Source organism: Lactuca virosa, chromosome 1 (assembly GCF_052849685.1).
Source record: "Lactuca virosa cultivar CGN04683 chromosome 1, Lactuca_virosa_CGN04683_v6, whole genome shotgun sequence".
Classification (NCBI taxonomy): Eukaryota; Viridiplantae; Streptophyta; class Magnoliopsida; order Asterales; family Asteraceae; genus Lactuca; species Lactuca virosa.
Window position 1 is genome coordinate 62032342 of NC_136426.1, and position 21094 is coordinate 62053435.

The 21094-nt window shown below is 35.4% G+C and overlaps 1 protein-coding gene across 1 annotated transcript; it reads right to left on the reverse strand.

Moving 5' to 3' along the window:
• Positions 1–6798: 6798 nt before the first annotated feature.
• LOC145137574 (uncharacterized) lies at positions 6799–8280 on the reverse strand. Its single transcript, XM_079071736.1, has 3 exons — positions 8028–8280; positions 7428–7486; positions 6799–7345 (listed from the first exon to the last, which is right to left on the reverse strand). Exons 1-3 carry the CDS (start codon positions 8142–8144, stop codon positions 7024–7026), a joined length of 498 nt encoding a protein of 165 aa, XP_078927862.1. The 5' UTR covers positions 8145–8280; the 3' UTR covers positions 6799–7023.
• Positions 8281–21094: the final 12814 nt, after the last annotated feature.

Genomic DNA, 21094 nt, shown 5'->3' on the forward strand with positions numbered 1-21094 from the left:
TAAAAACCTGGGATATTGTCACATTTCACTTCCTTTCATTTTTTTTAATTAATATATTTTATACAAATATTATACTCTTTTTGTTGAGATTTAAAAACCATAAATTTTAATAGAGTTATTATTATTATTATTATTATTATTATTATTATTATTATTATTATTATTATTATATATATATATATATATATGTGTGTGTGTATGTATGTATGTATGTATGTATGTATGTATGTATGTATGTGTGTGTGTTAATAAAAATTGAAAAAAATAGAAATTACATTTAAAATACCTCCAGCCAATCAAAAGGGGAGAGAGAGGGTGGTGAGGAGAAACCACATATGCCTAAATTGCACCCTAAACCGCACCCAGGGTGTGGTGTTCTTGGGTGCTGTTCCAACCACCTTTCTCCTAAACCGCAGGTATACCTTACGACCTAATAAAGATAGGCGGATAACCAAATAGCCCCTAACTATATGTCAATATCCAGATTTGTCCTATTTATTCTTAGTTTTATCGTAAGGATTCTAAATAAAAGTTACTCAACAATTTTGTCCTTTTTACCCTGTACATTGGATCCTTACTAACCTTCTAATTCTATAAAAAATGTATTATACATGTAACATCCCAAAAATACGACCCAAAAATTTTGTTTTAATATTACTAAAAATCACACCATCGAATGTCATACATACTAAAACCATAAAACGTGTAACTTAAAGATCAAACAATTGTGTCAAAACAACTACTGTATCAATCATATCTAGATATCTGAATAAAACTCCCAGGATAAAACTGAAACTGTGGTGTGTGTCATGCCATCATCCCGAGCTCTTCCCTTTACTTACGGAAGTACCTGAAACCAAAACTGAAAACTGTAAGCACGAAGCTTAGTGAGTTCCCCCAATCTACCACATACCATACAATAACATATAAAACACATACTGGGCCTCGCCCACTGCATCGGACCGAAGTCTGAAATTAACCAGGGCCTTGCCCTCTGCGTCAGACCGAAGTCCGGAAACTGCATCGGACCGAAGTCCGGAACTAACCAGGGCCTTACCCTCTGCATCGGACCAAAGTCCGGAAACTGCATCGGACCGAAGTCCGGAACTACCAGGGTCTTGCCCTCTGCATCAGACCAATGTCCGGAAACTGCATCGGACCGAAGTCCGGAACTACCAGGGCCTTGCCCTCTGCATCGGACCAAAGTCCGGAAACTGACTGAACATAGCATAGCATAATCATAACTACTAGCGTAAACACATATGCTGCATACTGCATCGGACCGAAGTCCGGAACACATAACACAAAGACATGCTTGAATCACAAAGACATCAAGCACACTAAACTACTGCATCGGACCGAAGTCCGGAACTACTGCTAACTAAACGGGTCGGTATTGTGGCCGTAGACCCGTTCCTACTGGAAGGAAACTCACCTTGTAATGCTGGCTGCTGAGGTGCTAAATCTGAGGCTGTCTGACCGCTGCTCCGGAACTCCCCGGCTACAAATCCCATAAACACTAGATCAAATACTGATAACTAATCTCAGGGTAAAATGACTATTTCACCCTTGGTCAAAGTCGACTTCCTGTTTGACCAGACTCGCCGAGTCAGGGCACAGACTCGCCGAGTCCTTTCTTTACTACTACTGACTTTTAATTCACCGAGTCCCTTTCCTACTCACTGACTCACCCTGGACTCACAAATCGAAGAAAAACGGGGACTCGCGACTGGACTCGTCGAGTCCAAGAACAACTCGCCGAGTTCTGTCGTGCAGATTCCATACAATTAAATTCTAAACAATTCCAGATCATCTAACTTGTAGATCTGAACCCCTGTAACCATCTGAACACGTAAAGTTGCTAACTTCACGTATATCTAAGAAGGAATGAAGCTATTTCACTCAAACACTACTTTTCTCAGGAAAACTCATCCGACTCGCCGAGTTGTATGAACAACTCGTCGAGTCTAAGGCAATCTTCATCAGACTCGCCGAGTTGTTCATCCAACTCGTCGAGTCCACGACTATCTTCATATGACTCGTCGAGTCGACCTTGAGACTCACCGAGTCCATTCAGTCCAATCTCCATACAGACCTGATTTGAGCCATGCAGTGGCTTCAAATCACAGATCCAAGTTCCTAGGGCATGCTTATCATGTAAAGTTGCAAACTTTACGTGCATGCATGGCTTTAAAAGCTTCAAATGCCAAATCTAAGCTCTTAATGGGGTTCCAAGCTCAAAAGGGACCTCAATCATGACCACAACTGAAACTTTACACTTCTAGAATGCAATAAGGGTCCAGATCTGAAGTATAACCCGACCATAAGGTTTCTCCACAAAGGATTTGGGGTTTTTGGGCTTAAAAGCAACAATTTGGGGACAAACAAGATCTAATAGATCAATGAGCAAGATGGAGACTTTATTACCAGAAAAGATGGCCACAAATGAGTGTGTTCTGGATCTACTTCCCCTTCCTTGAACTCTACAACCTTCTCCTTCTTCTACTTGCTCCAAAGTGCACCAAAAGTTCCTTCACAAAGCAACAATCACTCACACACTCTTTAAGATAGCTAGGGTTTGGTAAGAAATGCTCTGAGGGTGATGGAGGCGAAGTTGGGGCGCAATAAGATGTTTAAATAGGGTGCAAACCCTTAAAATTAGGGTTTTCCTCCAGACTGGCCTACTCGTCGAGTCCAGGCGCGGACTCGCCGAGTAGATCACTTAACACCCGCGTGCAACCCGGCATCTACTCGACGAGTTAGGGCTACTACTCGCCGAGTAGCTCTTCATAAAAAACATTTAATAATTAAATACGTACCAGGAACAGGGCGTTACAATACATTTATGACATAAGTTTTTAACAAAAACGGTTCCTATGAAAAGTGGAATACAAAGTAATACAACTCCAAATATGGTCATACACCCTCGAGCAATGATATTTGCGACTCACAACTCCTAGTAAAAGAATTGGCGATAAAACTTAAACGATAGATTTCAATCCGTCGTTATCATGTTAGAATTTACTTTTACGTATTACATTTATGATTTAACATGGAAAATTAGGATATTCATGCAAAATGATCATTGTTGTTAAATGTTTATTACATTTAACAATTTGACCATTTTTTTGTAAATTGCAAACTTGTAAGTGTTGATAAAAATTAGTAGTTTCGAAACTGCTATTTTTTCAAAAAAGTTGTTTCAAAACTTCGATAGTTTCGAACTACACGTACAAATTCAAAATACTTTTATTGACAAAAAGTTGTATCGGTTTTGAAACATGTACCACCAAGTTCAAAATTGTACTATTTTTGAAATTGTTGATGTTTATGTTCTCTACTTGAATTTTTTGTAAGCATAGTGTCCACATTCTAACAACTACTTTCAAATGCATAAAATGAACTCAAAATAAAGAGTTTCGAACATGTTCTTAGTGTTTGACACCCTAATTTGGAGCGGCTTTTGGAAAAATATGGTTGGAAACCAATGATTTGGTAAATTTAAAATATAGGACAAGGAAAATTACATGGTTCTCTAATAATAGGACCACTGAAAGTTCTAATATCAAGTTTCAACCTTAAATAATGAGGACCACTCGTTATGACTATGAAATTCGAAACTTCATCAAGTTTCAAAGATGGTGGCGTGTTTCACTTTATAGGAAAAAAAAAGTGGTCGTTTTGTTATATATGTACAGTAATTAACAATAGTTATCATTTTGGTGAATATCCCTATATATATTGTCTACTAGGTATGAGACCCGTGTAAAACACGGATTTTTTTTTTTTTAAAATTAATATATTTTGTTAAGCAATAAATGTTTTTTAGTATTAATTTTACATAAAGACAAAAATATATAAAGAATAAATTAACTATTTCGAAATATAAAGAAATAAAATAAAAACATACGTATTTATAAAATGATGATGACAATAATGTTATAAACATTAAACATTAATTAAATAAAAATTGCTAAATATATAAAAACAAGGATTGCTCTTTCTTGAAAATAAATCGGATTCTTGGCATTTTCAACGATATATAGTCGAATCAACAATGAGAAGATCATCAGGATTGTTAATAATTGCCTCTCCATCATTTAAACCACCAATGGAAAACACTGGAAAACGTTTCCTATAATATCTATATTATAGACAACAAAAAGTTAAGTATGTATTTCTTATGATGTAGAAAATTAAATTAAGATAATTTAATCCATTAGCAAAGGGATGAAGGGAATACACTAACCAAATGACACATTGGTTTGGATCGAATTAGAATGAAGTTGTTGGAAGTCAATGAAAGCAAAGGAATTTTGGGGCCCACAAAAGTCTTTGCATTTAATAACCTTAGTGTTATACTGGAAATAGAGTTTGTGTGGACCATCAACAAACTTTATAACATCGTTATTTAACCTTATTGTGGGTTTTAGAATGTAGTAATCACCATATTCTTCCAAAGTTTTTCCTTGTAGGGATGCAAATGGTTTATCCACATTACATTCAATTTTGGCGCCCTATAAATAAAAGAAAAAAATATAATAATAAGTTATACTACACATAAAAATAATTTTAACTTAGTATATATTAATAGTATTAAAAATAAAAAACAAAAAAAAAATCCAAAATACCCTTTCGTCCATCAATATCATTCTAATCATACTAATTTGTTTCCACAGACGAATGATTCGAACCTTGATCGTGTAGTCATCTTGTGAAAGTGCGAAGTCACTGATCATGGTAATGTTGGTGTTTTCCATTAAGCTGTAAAGCAAATGTAGCAACGAAGATCAGTTGTTATATAACAGAAAAGTATGATAAATAAATGATAAAAATAATTTTCAAAAGCATGATGATGAAGCAACAAGATTACTACAAACCATGTTAAAAACACGATGATAACAGACCATTAGCAACTAACACGATGCATTAGCAACTAACATTATATTATGAACCAGGTTTCACTGTGACTTCAATGATGAAAAATGTTTGTGTATCACTCAAATGTCCAAGAAATCCAGTTTTATTGGCGCCAAGTTGATGGAGATTGTTTGACTATCGCTAAAAATGCCTAATATACCCATCAATTTTAAGGTTTCTGTAAAATCATCAATTCATAACATTGCAAGTAATTTGGTTTCAAACTTTCGAAAATGATGCATCTTTCATACGACATCAAAAAATAAAACAGTAGAAGAGAGGGCAATATGTTTTAGGCAAAAAAACTTCTAACTGATAAGACATGGAATAATGGAAATCTCTATCCCTATTACAAATCGTCCATGACATACCACTATTCGAAATGAAAGATACCAAATGATTTCATAATTTCATATGTACAATCAGAAAACAAACAAATTACTTCAAACCAGACAAGGGATTTTTTTAAACCATGTCTGATTAGCAGTTGTTTTTCTCAGGATTGATTTAGTTTCAGCTCTCATCAGTAGGATACTCCCAAAAGATCAGGCGAAGAATGTAAGATCTTTTATCTTATTCTTAATAATACGAAAATATTCTCTTTTATTAGCTAAAAAGTTGGTGTATTTTGTCAGTGTGAAGATGAAACCAACTCCAAATACAATCCATCAGCAAACAAATTACGTCCATGACATACAACCAATCGGTTAATTTGAAAAACAATTATACATGATAGAACAATATAAAAAAAACAATTATCTGTCTTCATGTTGTCTTTTACAATATGGATGGTTGTAGGAAAACACATATGACATGACTCACAGTTGCAGCAGGGTGTGTGACAGGGAAAAAAAAAACTTTTTTGAGGCATTTAATCGAACAGCTTATATGCAGTGAAAACAATTATACATGATAGGACAATATGAAAAAACAATTATATGTCTTCATGCAGTCTTTTACAATATGGATGGTTGTAGAAAACACATATGACATGACAATCACAGTTGCAGCAAGGTGTGTGACAAGAAAAAAAAACTTCTTTGAGGCATTTAATCGAACAGCTTATATGTAGTGAAACATGAGTAAATAATTAGTATATAAATCTCCATACAATTCGACCATATCATGGAAAGGAGAAGAGGAAAACATGAAATGTTCAAATAAAAAAGAATCAAATCATTTTCGTGATGTTGTAAACTAATTGTGTCGAACATCACATATGTTAACCTGATGTAGTAGATATTGACGATAATGGATTTTGATGATGAACGTGGTGATGCTGTAAACCTTCAATCTCTCAATAAAACGCGACATATGAATGAGATTGTAGTTGTATATATTTTACAAAATTGAATTTGGAAAAGATATGAAGAATAGTTGTTAATGAATTCAAATTTGATAAGTTTCTGCAAATAAGCGTCAATTTGAGTGGTGATTTCCGAAAATTGTGTATGTAATTAGGAAGATATATTTGGATTTAATGTATTCATTGACAAAATACGGAATGAGATATTCACGTTTCCTTTATTTGTATAAGATGCAGTAAAGTATTTGATATTTTTTAATTTGATAAAAAACCAAAAAATCCACAATTTGTCAAGTGGAATTAAATTTAGTTGAAAAAATTATAAAAATGTCATGTGTCGTATTGAATGAGGAGGTGCCGCATGACTGAAAACTTTCATTTATTAGGTAGGATTCATTAGACATTGGGTTTAATACATTTCTTGTTATTAAGTACATTTCTTAGGATCATCTTAATTGTATGAATTTCCAAGAATAATTAATTCATATTTTACAAGTTACGATGATGTCAATTCTTTATCCTCTTCATGACCTGGGCTTATAGTTGTGCTAAAGAGAGATACTAAGAGAAAATTAACCATGAACACAAATCCTACATACTCTCAATACCAAATGGATTCTACATCCATGTAGAAATAGCTACATGTCTGATTTACTACTACTGCTTGTGCTTGAGGGGAAAACAAAATTAGAACGCAAAACAAATGATGTGTCCTTTTCTAAAGTCTAAACCTCAAGCCCCTTAAATAATACTAATAATAATAGCACAAATGGACAAATGGAATCGATACTGTTTTCCTACTTTTTCTTCTTAAAGGGTGGTTGGTTCTCTTCCTCTTCATCTTCTTCCTCGTCTTCATCATCATCTTCATCATCATCATCATCATCGTCTTCATCATCGTCATCATCATCATCTTCTCCATCATCATTCGCATCTGAATCACTGTCCGGATCTGCTTCTTCATCATCATTGTCTTCTCCAGATGAATCTTCAGCATCATTATCACTGTCTTCACCAACAGCAGCATCTTCATCATCATCACTATCATCCTCTGTTTCACTGGCGTCCTTGCATTCAGCATCAGGGCTTGCAACTTTGTTAAGATCACTTAAAGGAAACCTGCCCGGATGAAAAAACCCATCTTAGAGAAGCACTCCTAGGAGTAGTAAAGCAAGAAAACGAAGAAGAAACTGTATCTAACCTCTTCTCTGCATCAAGCAAGTTTGAGAGAGCATCAGCATTGTTGGGTATCGATCCGATCTGAAACAATATAGCAAGTTTGAGAGAGCATCATCAAAGATCTACCTGAGTAATAAGCTTCATTTAATCTGATCTAACACATAGTAGATGCAGTATACCACACAATTTGTGAAACAATTGATGATTAAGAAAAAAACACAGCTTTAGCTACCTATCAATTGTTGGAGCACACAGCACAAATCAAAGCTAAATAAATCAACATGTCGTCTAATTTGTCGATTGCACCAAGTAATCAAAGGTATACATACGAATTATAGAACGGATGTTACAACTAAGAACTAGATAACGAAGTCACTCCGGCAAAAGGAGAGAGAGTAACGGATCTCTTAACCAAACATCTTAAAATCAGCGAGATCTGCTAACCGGAGCAGCGTCAGTCGTCAAATCGAAATTAAAATGACACTCAAGTGAAGCAAAAACGCATGAATGGAGTCTCTAACAAGTAAAATGCACGGAATCAACTTAAACTAGTCACCGGAAAATTGCAGTAAAACAGATCTTGTAGAGAAACGATAATAACGGCAATGTAGTATAGATTTACCAGAAACAGAAGCCAACAAATGGATTTCTCAGCAACCAAAACCGTCTGAACCATCAAACTGAAGGCTTCCGCCACATGAGCACCGCCGCCACCATAGGATAGTCTCTCCGTCTCCATTGCGGCGTGATTGAAGGTATAATCAAGATGAGAGTAGTAGATGGATTCTGGCAGAGGTCCTAGGGTTTTTGTTGGGCAAACACTCCTGCCTACTGAAGGATTAGGGCTTTTGTGGGTTTAGGATTTTTGATGTTTTTGTCCAAAATCCAGATATTGGTCAAATGGTCCACGCTTTGATTTTTTTTTTTTTTTTTTTTTTAATATAGTCAAAACAGATCTAAGATTGTTCATTCGGGTAGATTGTGAAAACATAATATTTTTTATTTTTATTTTATGGAGTAGTTTTTTTTAATAAACATTTAAATATATGTTATAAACTAATTATAAAATTAAATTTTTTTTACCTGTATATAAAATTATATTTTCATGATAAGTTTGATCGATATACACTACCATACTTTCTATTGGATATTGAGTAAACTAACATTTATAAACGACTTTATTAATAAACGTAACTAAGTTTTTTCTTTTTAAAAATGACCACTTACTCCGGAATGGTGTATTCCGGAGAATGTAAGAACATTATGGGCTTGACTCGTGCAACGTATTCCGGAATACGATATTCCGAAGCATTTATTTTCGTTCCAGAGTTGTAGGTGCTTGGTAAGAATTAGATCCGAAATCTGACACCTCGTACATTCTGGACTGAAAAAGTGTATTATGGAGTATACTCCGGAATGGTCGTACATTCCAGAGGTATGTTCCGGAATGATAAAATTAGGGTATTTGTGTGTTTATGTTCCATATATGCTATCTTTGTGTTTTTGATAACTTCATTACACGTTCCGAAATGATTATGTATACAATATTTTTTCCGAGTGCCACTTTCTAGTGGAGGGCAATGGCAGTGTATCGAAGGATGTATGTAATATATTGCTCCAGACTACACATGCTTTGGTGTAGACATAAGCATGATATCAACTTCGTCGGATTAATTACATTGGTTGCTTTCAAGTCCAGGTTACACACTAACCAAATACGTTTATCTTTTCAATGTCCTGAATCAAATATAGTTATACAGATTCTAGACAATAGTGATTTTAGATATTTTCTTAGTTTTGTAAGTAGTATGCTTCCCAACACAGTACAATTTGTTTGTTGTTAGTAATGTTATGGAAAGTGGTATTCATCGATTTGTCAGGGAAAATCGTTCTGGTGGAAATGGGTATTCTAGTGTGGGAAGTAACCAAATGTATAATTTATTACCTATGACAACCAACCATGTTCCTTTTCAATTCTCATAATGGCCATGTAAGTGGGGGTAATTATAGGAATAAAAGTAAGGCTGATGTTGATGCTTCTCCTACAGTTGATGTTGATGAATCTACAAATGATGATGCAAAAATAATGATCTTGGTTGATGATGGTAATATAATTCGACATGGAGAGCCAGTTGAACATTTTCAGAGTTACACTAAATTTCATGGGGAAGATACTGAAGGTGAAAAGGAGGAAATTGAGCCCTTACAACCCTGAAAATCACAACGGGAAAAGTTCCCTTTTTATTTTTCCGATTCTGAAGAAACACAAACCACCCATTGGGGTATGCCTCAACCTATACAATTGCACATTAGAATTTGGGAGTTGTCCCGAGTATGAATGGAATTAGCCATGAGGCTTTTGATCTACAGCCACCAAGATGTGGCAAGATACTTGCTACTGCATGGTGAATTATGATAAGGATTCATATGTTGTTCGCCTGGTATAGAAAGAAAGAGCAATATTGTAACACTTGGATCTTGGTATGTTTCATTATTGCCCTTTATTATTTAAATGTTGCATTTTAGTCCTTGGAATAGTATGCGGGGAGTACCACATGGTACGCTTAGCCTACTAGCCGAGAAGCTAGAACGCGGGGTGTACCACATGGTACGCTTAGCGTACTGATGCGAGACTTGATCAGGACTCCGGATACATACGCGGGATGTACGCTTATGTATGTGGGGCGTACGTGCAACTTAATGAAACCCTAATTTTGGGTGTTGCTGTTGGGTTATGAGCATTCTAACACTCCTAAGTGTACATGCAACCCTAAATACCTTGGATCTATGTTTTCTCTATTATACATACAATTATGAACATCCAAGGTATTATCCTAATCTAGCATACAAAATAATAAATATAACAAGATAGAATACATACCTCTTTGATGTAGAATGTCTTCATGAAGCTTGAGTGCCTAGTGCCCCAAGTGTGACACCTCAAATGGTTCACACAACACCAAATACACTTGGAATAACTTGAGAGAAACTTGAACACTCCTTGAAATCGTCTAGCCCTCACACTCACACATTAGTGCCAGATTTCTTGAGCCATGGGATTCTTTTATATGGTGGCTATTAGGGTTACACCATGTAACTCATAACTTTACCCATTCCTTATGCTCCATGGATTTTAACCTCCATGGAGTATCCATGGGTCACCCCATGGACTTAGTCCAACATAAGGAATCTTGGATCACAAGCCCACATATATAAGAATGAATGATTTACACAATCAATCCATATATTTAATTAGTCTCCTTTTGATCACTTAATTAATTCCAAATTAATTCTTGATCAATACTAATTAAATAACCTTATTAATATATATTAAAACTTATAATATATTAACCAACCTTAAGTGTTATTTCTCTCATTATAGTCTATCCAAATGCATGATGCCATGCAACCCAAATGGACCATGTCGGGTCGGGTCAAGTCTTACCAATTATAGTTATGGACTTAGACATTAATCCAACAGTCTCCCACTTGGATAAGCCTAAAACTATTATTGCGTATGACTTCAGGAACCGATCAGCAATCGTAGCTCTCAAAAGCTTCTGTCGAACTCTGACCTTGTCGATGAACTCTGACCTTTGTCAATGACTTGTCCTTTAGATAAGGGATCATATATTCCTCCATTCTAGATATCATATGGACTGAGACATGGATTATCAATCATTCTCTCTGTCCATTTGTTGTTTCCCGATTTCCGATTCATGATGACTGACTGATTGAACAAATCAAATCAGTCCTGCCTTGGCCAAGCACTCACATGTATCATCTTTAAATCATCGAGGGGGCCACAGATATCGCTTTTATCCCGAAGGTAAAAGGAATGGATAAACTTCGACTCATATGGCTTGTTCTACTACTTGTTGAATCATACACAAAAGCACGTTTTATAACATCGAGTTACCAATGCGTTTTCGTGCAATCAATGTATAACCAACTCATAGTAACAACTCATATCTCTAGGTTTGAAGAATATAAGATATTATCGTCTCATGATCACTCGTGATAAAATCCATGAAGTGATTCAAATGAGCGTGGGTTGAATCCAATACTCAGAACTTATGAGCACTCATGAGTGTTGTAGCACCACTTTTGTCCACCAACTTGGACTCTACAAACCAACCCATGACAGTCTTGATTCATATCTACTTCCAACATATGACCGACTGTGGATGGTTTGAATAACTTAATCATTCAGGAAGAGCGACTTAGTTATTCTGGAAGTCAAAACATGCAAAGTGAAACACAAGAATAAATGAATCAAATATGGTATCAAACCCTATGAATATAAATAAACACTTTTATTTATCACCATACTGATTACTCATTATTCATTGTTTCGGTTTTATCAACTTTATACTTGAATTTAAAACAATAGTTGTCCCATGCTCCAAGCATGTACACTATGTTTTCTAAACACTAGTCATGCCATACACCAAGTATGCATACTATGTTTGTCTATGATCTTTACTTTGTAAAATAGATCAATTGAACATCACTCCAATGATCCTCTTTTCACAGTCCCAAATCCTTACTGCAAATGCAAGAATTCCAAATTCATGCCATTTACTGAAATCTGTTAGATTCTAAACTTATATGCATTGATCCTCTTAATGATTATGCACGAAGTCAGAAAGACTTGACAACAATCATTACAGAGCATTCCAAAGGAGATCGGCTCCTTGGAAACATCCTTCTTTCATTAAGTTTCCTAATCTTACACAGATTGAATAATTTCTAACTTTGAAACATTTCCATATTCCATTTTGACTATCACTTCTGAACAAGAGTTGCCTCCTTACAGATTATGTCAATATGGTCCTTCCAGAATTAACATTATACTTCCAACTGTCCTTGAGCAACCAATCTTTGGTAAACCTTAGATTGTGCTCGACAATTGCTTAATCATTTTAGTCATATCCAATTCTAGACCTTTTCCCTTCATAATGCCCCAGGCATTTGGAAAATTTTAGAAAGGATGAATATAGCACATGTAATCGATCCTATATCTGAAGCATATGGGACACGATTCATGATGTCTCACATAAAGACTAAACCAGTCTTTTGCTATAATATTTCCATTTCAATTTGCCAAGTTCTCAAAATTCAGATTATGAAAAGGGATGCCGTAATCATAATCGAATTTTAGAACGCAAATAATGGACCCATATATAGAATTTCCTTATGTTGAGCCATTCCAACATGAAATTCATATATATATCCTTGATTAAATACGATTAAAATCTCAATCTAAGCTTTTAGAATTGAAATGAAGTATAATTTCCTCTCCCTTAATTATAGCAAAACAACTTTTTCAACCCCTGCAACCTCACGAATTGAAACTTTTGTTTTCTATAATTAACATTGCTAACTTGCAACCTTTGTCATAATTATCATGCTCCCACTAACATGATGATTATTAGCATAACACTTATGCTCCCACTAGCTTTGACATGTACTCAGAAATCAGCTGACTTTCTTACCAAAGTTTAGATTTCAGATACTAGATTGTTTTGATAAAACTTTATCAAAATCATACACCTCTCTTAGATAGCTCACATGTGTGTCTAAACAATTTTAGAAGTATGAAAAGGGATGCCGTAATCATAGTCTCAATTTTTTAGACCTTTGCCACTTCTCACAAGTCCATGTTAGTGTGCCGGTAAACCACACACGCTCCACTAACGACTTTGAGAATGCAAATATCATAATTGTTATCTAGCTAAAATCTACTTAGTGAAAGTGTTTCCTCACCATCATTTTCATGAATCGGAGAGAAACCTTATGACCCTTAGATTTTATGGTGTATGTGTTCTTATCCATGTGAATCGTCAAAACCATAGTCACAAGACAAGGATAATGACAAATCCAAACTCATATGGACTGAACTTATGCAATCTTAACTTCTTGCCACCTGGCAGTACAGGGCCTGCCATTGCTTCCAAGTTGTTATGCAACCAATTGAGAACTTTCAGAACTCCTATGCAAAGCCAACTTTAACTGGAATGGGCACAGAATATGTCAACACGATAGGTTATAAACCTCAAGTCGTGTGCTCGTGAGGGACTTTAGGTTTTATTCTTGATTAAGTCTTGAAACTTTCAAGAGCTTTAAGACTCCCACTGTCCTCTTGACATATAAGACTCCCTTGGTCAAATATTCAAGAGATAGTGCGGATTCTTTATCAAGACTAACACTTTACACAATTGGCCTAAGTTGGTCTCTGTTTTATCCAAAACATCACAACTTACCAATTTCAAATGTACAAGAGTAGATAACCTTTTACTCTTACATTTGACTAGTGTTAACAAACCCTCTTTAAGATATGTCACTCAAGTTACAATCTTGGAGTATGACTCTAAGAATTGTTTTGGAACGAAGTATGACTCATCTTTTTGATTTAACCATTTCAACAATTCATGACTCCTCTTCTTAGTCATAAGAATGCGCTAAGATGACTTTAGAGGACCAATTGTGATATGGTATCTTAATCATTAAGATGATCATAAACATGATACTAAAGTACTCTCCCATCTTTTCAGATTTGAGAAACTTTTATCTTTCTGCCATACTTTGATTCTTCTTATTCGTTCTGTCTCACATTGAAACTTATCCAATGCTACAGACTTATACTTAAACTTATAAGTATAACCATATTTACTGAACTTATGTAAATCATGACGAATAGTCTTCTTGATCTTTTATGGTGGACTTGACCAGTGCACAAGAATGTGTACTCGATCCCTTAGTCCTTTCCTTACTCACATAAGGAATTAGTCTTAATTTTCCAAGCTGAAAGTTCTCATTCATCATACTATACAACTTGCATGATTCCAAGTTTCGGTCCAATTGAACCTTGGGTGATGAGAATCTTTCCTTATTTGGTAATATTAGACACTACCACAACCGAAAGAATCAAATCCATTTTTCCAATATTGCTATCAATGGAATCTTATAAGCAACAACTTTTCACAAATGCCATTGTAAGGATACTTAAAATAAATAAAATCAAAACCTTTTTCTTTTATTTTAAAACTTTGCGGAAAAACTTATCCTTACAATCCATATGAAAACCTTGTTGTTATCTATTCCTAAGCAATATAAATATCATAACTCTTAAGTAATAGCCCAAAATTCTGATCACCGAACCATGCGATTGAAATCCATCTTCGCGATCAGAATCAGCATGTACTTAATAGAGTTAGACAATGGACTTTACCTGAAGTAGAGCCAAACTTATTGACTTTAACATCCTTAGGTAAATTTGGCAGCTTCGTAACCAATGCCCCTTCCTTTGGCTATAGTTACCTATGGACCCTTGATAATGGGACTATCTCAGACTTCGCCTCTCTCTTTACCATTGGGTCAACGGAGTTGACTATGGCCGATCCCTTTCCATTGGGAAGAGAGAGCTTTACTGGATATCCAATGTCATCATTGTCAATGTCCATAGCGTTTTAGGAAGTTGATCTTAGCAAATAGATAAGATCATTAAGGGTCTTGTCTTAGTCTGTTTCATAGGATTCCCAAAAGAACTCACTATGTGACTTAGAAAGTAGTTGAGCCACCAACTTTCTCAAGACTTTGAAACCCAACTCTCCCGGCTTGTCAGTATGTGACTACATCTCCAAGATGTGATCACACCTAGACCTTGCCTTGCCAATAGGGCTTGAGTGACCTTAAACTTTTAAGGAACTTGTGGGTTAGGGAGAATAATTGGAGGATGTGAAAGAAGTATGATATCCATGGGACATCATCTTCATTTAGGAAAGCTTGTTTCAAGAGATTTGGGAAGATCATAAATGTCTAGACCATACATCTTTTTGGGAGATATTCAAGATAGTTGATTTAAAGTCCTTAATATGACACCCAATATGAAATATTAAGGCTAGGACCCAACAAACTATTTTATAACTTAGAAGAGGGATGCCGTAATCCAAGCTATAAAATATTTGAAGGTAGGTGAATGACGATTCACTAATTTCCACCATGAAAAACGAAATAATTTATTAGGTTTTAATTGGATTTGAAAGTCCTAGATCTTTGAAATTCATTGAACTGTTCAAAGGCATGTTTCAATCTCGAGTGTGCCCTTCAGGTTTTGTGACTGGGATGCCGAGGATCACAAAACAAGGTGTGAATAACCATGCAAATATACTTGGTACCCTTAATATGTACCCCTTAATCAGTGTGCCGGTTAACCACACACGCTCCACCGATACTATGATAAATATTAAGTTACCCTTTGCCTACCTTGTTAAGTCCAGGTTAGTGTGCCGATTAACCACACACGCTCCACTAACGACTTAAGCAAAGTGCAAAGTGTAATTTCATGGGTTAGCCCCAAATTCACATTTTCCTAAGTAACTAAGATTGGGTATTAATAAGAGTTTAGTTACTTAGTATTTATCATTAATACTTTTAATAAAGGAGAATTATAGTCCTTGTCCTACCCGTTCGGCTAACGACCCTCCACCAGTCAAGGAAGCGGTGGGTGAGAGTGGACACCCATTAAACTGCCATTTTATAGGCAGTAACCTTATACCCCCCCTTATAGACCGGCTTCGTGAATGAGGCCTACTAATGGTAAGACTGACTTTACTCTTATACATATATATATAAATATTATTAACTTATAATATTATAAAGTATAAGGGTTGAATTTTAACTTTTAAAATTCTAAGGGCTAACTTGGAATTAAAGTATTCATAAGTGAAAACTTTTCAAATTCCAAAACTTGAGGGCAAGTTTTGAAACTATTCAAAACTAATTAATTCCATAACTTATGAGTTTAAAGTAGTTTTAATTAAAAAAAAAACTCTACAAGTTCCATAACTTGAGGACAAGTTATGGAAGACTTTAAACTAATTAATAAAAAAAATAACTTTTTTTTATTGTAACTTATGGAACTAATTAAGGTTACACTTTTTTTTAATTTAATGAAGAGACTCTTGAACCTCCATAACTTGAGGACAAGTTATGGAGTCATAAAACCATTTAATTAGAACTAGACTCTTCATTTTGTAACCTTTGCCAACTTTTATGAGTTTTATGATTCTTAAATGTGACTTTTCATATAACTTGAGGACAAGTTACAAAAACACACTTTGGAATCAACTCTTAGATTAAAATGGATTGAAAACAACTATTTCACACAACTTTTCTATTAATCTAAGAACCTCATAAGAACAAGATAATTCAAATCATCAATCTTCAAGAAATTAGCATGAACATACAAACTAATACAAATCTTGAAATTATGACAATTATCTTAGAAATTGGATTAGCATGAACATTACCACATCAAAAACAAGTTTATAAGTCCAAAAACATCTTAGGGTAATGTTCCTAGTCCAATTCCAGCCAAAACAATCGAATATATGCATCCAACTCGATTTTTCAGCTACTTTTGCAAGTATAACAAGAAAACAAGTCTAGGCTCTGATACCACTGTTGGGTTATGAGCATTCTAACACTCCTAAGTGTACATGCAACCCTAAATACCTTGGATCTATGTTTTCTCTATTATACATACAATTATGAACATCCAAGGTATTATCCTAATCTAGCATACAAAATAATAAATATAACAAGATAGAATACATACCTCTTTGATGTAGAATGTCTTCATGAAGCTTGAGTGCCTAGTGCCCCAAGTGTGACACCTCAAATGGTTCACACAACACCAAATACACTTGGAATAACTTGAGAGAAACTTGAACACTCCTTGAAATCGTCTAGCCCTCACACTCACACATTAGTGCACGATTTCTTGAGCCATAGGATTCTTTTATATGGTGGCTATTAGGGTTACACCATGTAACTCATAACTTTACCCATTCCTTATGCTCCATGGATTTTAACCTCCATGGAGTATCCATGGGTCACCCCATGGACTTAGTCCAACATAAGGAATCTTGGATCATAAGCCCACATATATAAGAATGAATGATTTACACAATCAACCCATATATTTAATTAGTCTCCTTTTGATCACTTAATTAATTCCAAATTAATTCTTGATCAATACTAATTAAATAACCTTATTAATATATATTAGAACTTATAATATATTAACCAACCTTAAGTGTTATTTCTCTCATTATAGTCTATCCAAATGCATGATGCCATGCAACCCAAATGGACCATGCCGGGTCAGGTCAAGTCTTACCAATTATAGTTATGGACTTAGACATTAATCCTACAGTTGCACCCTATATAAGCACCTTAAGTCTTTAGGGATGGCCTTTTTACCAGTCTCTAAGCCTCCAAAACCCTAGAAACCGACCATTAGCCTTCATTGTTGTGCATTTGAGTCCTTAAGAAGAATTTGGTGGTTGTTTTGCTCATTGTGAAGGAAGTAAAGAAGATTGGAGGTGATTTGCTTGGTGAGAAGGTTTTAGATCCATAATCATCACCCTTGTTGCAAGCTTATTGAGGTATCAAGTTCAAACCTTGTCTTCTACATGCTTAGATCTCTTCACATCTTAGTTTTATGCTTTTGGTCCCTTTTGGGTTGGTTTGAGGAGTTGGGACGTTTTAAGGACTTATTCGTTTAGATCTGAGCTTATTATGGACTCCATAAGCATAAAGGTGCAAGCTTTATGGGATTTTTGGTCACATGCATGCATTAAGTCTCATATTAAGTCCTTTTTAAGCTTAAGAGCTTCATTTAGCCATGCATGAACGTAAAGTTAGCAACTTTACGTGATAATCCAACTCAAGGAAGTCAGATCTACATTTTGAAGCAATGTATTAATGGATTAAGGGTCAAAAGTGAGTTTTGGCTGAATGGGTGAGTACGCTAGGCGTACAAGTATTTACGCGTCGCGTACAAGCCATTTAGCGTGTATGCTTAGCATACGACTGAGTATGCCCCGCATACTCAGTCTGATGGACTTCTCATTTTGGGCTTTGAGTGTGGACCATTCTTTTGAGCTTGGATGCTTAGGGCCTTGTTGGGCCATCTGAGTGCAAATGTTTTGGACTAGAAAAATTGGTGGGACTTAGGGTAAGGCCCATGTAAAGGTTTGGGCCTAATTTGGAAAATTAGGCCATGTACGGGCCTTGGATGATTATTTGGTTTTTGGGCCTTTTGGATTGTAGGTTTGGGCCTTAGTCTTGGACCAAACTAGGTGAGGGGTAAAATGGTCTTTTTACCTTAAGTATGGATTGATAGTTATAGATTGGAATCCAATTGTTAATTTGGTGTTACTTGATATTGATAGTTCGGGGATTTGTCGGATCAGCAGCCATGGATTATCAGTGAGATTCAACAATACGAGGTGAGTTTCCTCACTACGTTTAGCGGGTCGAAGGCACAAGTTCTGGCCCATGATTATGCTATGTTAGGATGCTAGATGTCTGCGTGACTCTTGCATGTGTTATGTACTTGTATGCTTACCGGGCGGGGTCCGATAACCATTTTGTATGCTATGTATCTTTGTGACTATTGCATGTGTATGTATTTATTTGATATATGTTTTATGTATGCTGGGCGGGCCCGATGCCGGGCGGGGCCCATTATGTGTTTATTATGTATGGTATGTGGTATTTTGGGGAACTCACTAAGCTTTGTTCTTACTGTTTTCAGTTTATGTTTCAGGTACTTCCAGTTCCAAAGGGAAAGGCTCGGGATGATTGCAAGGCACACACCACCTCGTTCCGTATTTTTTTGATTTACTCTGATATGTTATGATGATTGATACATTTGTTTATCTGGATTTGTATGACAATGTTTTTGGAATACAATTTTTATTAATTTAAAAATGAAATTTTGGGTCTTATTTTTGGGACGTTACAAATATACTTTGTACCACGGTGTGGTATACGGGCACCACGGCGTGGTGGGAAAAGTAGGATGCTATAAGGAAAGTCGCTAAGACGTGGAAAAAAGAAGACCACGGGATCATTAAGGCCACCACGACGTGGTAAATCACTCACCATAATGTGGTTTCGCACATAGTTAAAGGTTGTTAAGCCTTTCATCCTCGTCATAACATACCCAAACCCTCCCAAGCGAAGCTTTGCCGATTTAGAGCTAGAGGAAGGATCAAATGGTGATTGAAGGTGTTTGTGGCTTGAATTAGGAATCAAAATCTCCTAAGGTAATTATCTTCTTCATCCTTAAGCTCTGAGGGCTTTAATGGTGATAAATAGATTCGAGTTAGATATTAATGATTACTATTTAGAAGCTTGTTCATTGATGTCATTGATAGTGTTTAGAAGCTTTGCATGTGATTTCTATGGTGAAATCTGTATATGTGAAATTAGGGTTTGAAACTCCAACTAGTAATTATGTTAAATTTATGCATTGGATGTAGATTATAATGAATCAGGTATTATGGGATACTTAATTCATTGATTGGAATAAATTAAGATATGGAGAATGAAAAGTTAGAATGTTGATACATTAAGTGGTCATTTTGACCATAAGAGTCATTAAGCTCTTAATAGGATAAGACAAGTATTAAGATGCTTGTATATCTGTATGATTAGGCCTAAGAGAAAAGAAGATGGATCTAGAGTGCGTCAATGAAAGAATTAAAGAAAGTGTGACAGTTAGTCTTCATTAACTGATAATGTGAGTTATAGCTCTCACACACTCTCTCTTTAAATTATGTTATATCCTTTATAATCTTATGTGTGTATGCAAGTATGTCTATACATTAATGGTATTGTGTAGAATACCTAAATGTTACTAGACATAGATATATATTATGTACTTAATGAGTTAAGTACTAGATATGTACTAGAAGATCTATTGAAGATATAAAGAGATAGAATGTCCATGGGACAAGTGTTATGTGATGAGTCACATGAAAAAGATAGAGGCGCTAGAAAGATGATTCCTTTGGGAATGAGATAAAGGTTCATATGGTAATAAGAGTATGATTCCTTCGGGAATGAGATAGAGGTTCCTTCAGGGACAATAGTATGATTCCTTCAGGGACAAGAGTATGATTCCTTCAGGAATAGGATTATGTCCCTGTGGGGAAAAAAAGATGATGAACCCTTTGGGGATGTAGATAGATGATTCTTGTGGGAATCTAGATTAAGTATGCTTAAGGAAGATAGAGAAAAGGTTCCTTAAGAGAAATAAGATAAGAGAGTTCTTTTTAAGAACTTGGAGATAATTCGTGAGGTATTAAGAGTAAGGAATTTGTAAGGGATTCAAGAATAGAAGAGAGATTTAAGGACCCATGAAGGTGTTGGGTTTTGAGCATTCTAACACTTCCTAAGTGTACATGCAACCCTATTAAACCTTGGATCTATGTTTGTCTAAGATACATGCAAAATATTATTTTCCAAGGTTTATAACCTATCTAGCATGGCATGGGGTACTTTTAACCATAAAAGAACTAGATGAATTACATACCTTTTGTTCATTGTTGATTCCTTGGAGTTTGAGAGCCAAGCACCAATAATGTGAATGCCTCAAATGGAAATCACAAACTTGGAAAATGTATGAGAGAGTATACTAACTCTTGATTTTGGCCACCACACTTACACACACCTTAGAGTGTTTTTCATGCAACATAAGCTTGTTTATATAGTGTACATGGTTAGGGTGAAACCCTAATAACCCATGTCTTTTCCTCTTCAAAGGATCCATGGGTAAAAGCTCCATGGATCATCCATGGACTTCCATATAAGCTTAGCCCATTCCCAAAT

What these genes read in the sequence shown, in the direction of transcription:
- LOC145137574 (XM_079071736.1), bottom strand. Translation starts at nt 8,144, where the DNA reads ATGGAGACGGAGAGACTATCCTATGGTGGCGGCGGTGCTCATGTGGCG. An exon ending in TTTGTTGGCTTCTGTTTCTG is followed by an intron (nt 7,487 to 8,027) that starts GTAAATCTATAC and finishes ATATTGTTTCAG; the next exon opens with ATCGGATCGATACCCAACAA. An exon ending in TTGCTTGATGCAGAGAAGAG is followed by an intron (nt 7,346 to 7,427) that starts GTTAGATACAGT and finishes TCATCCGGGCAG; the next exon opens with GTTTCCTTTAAGTGATCTTA.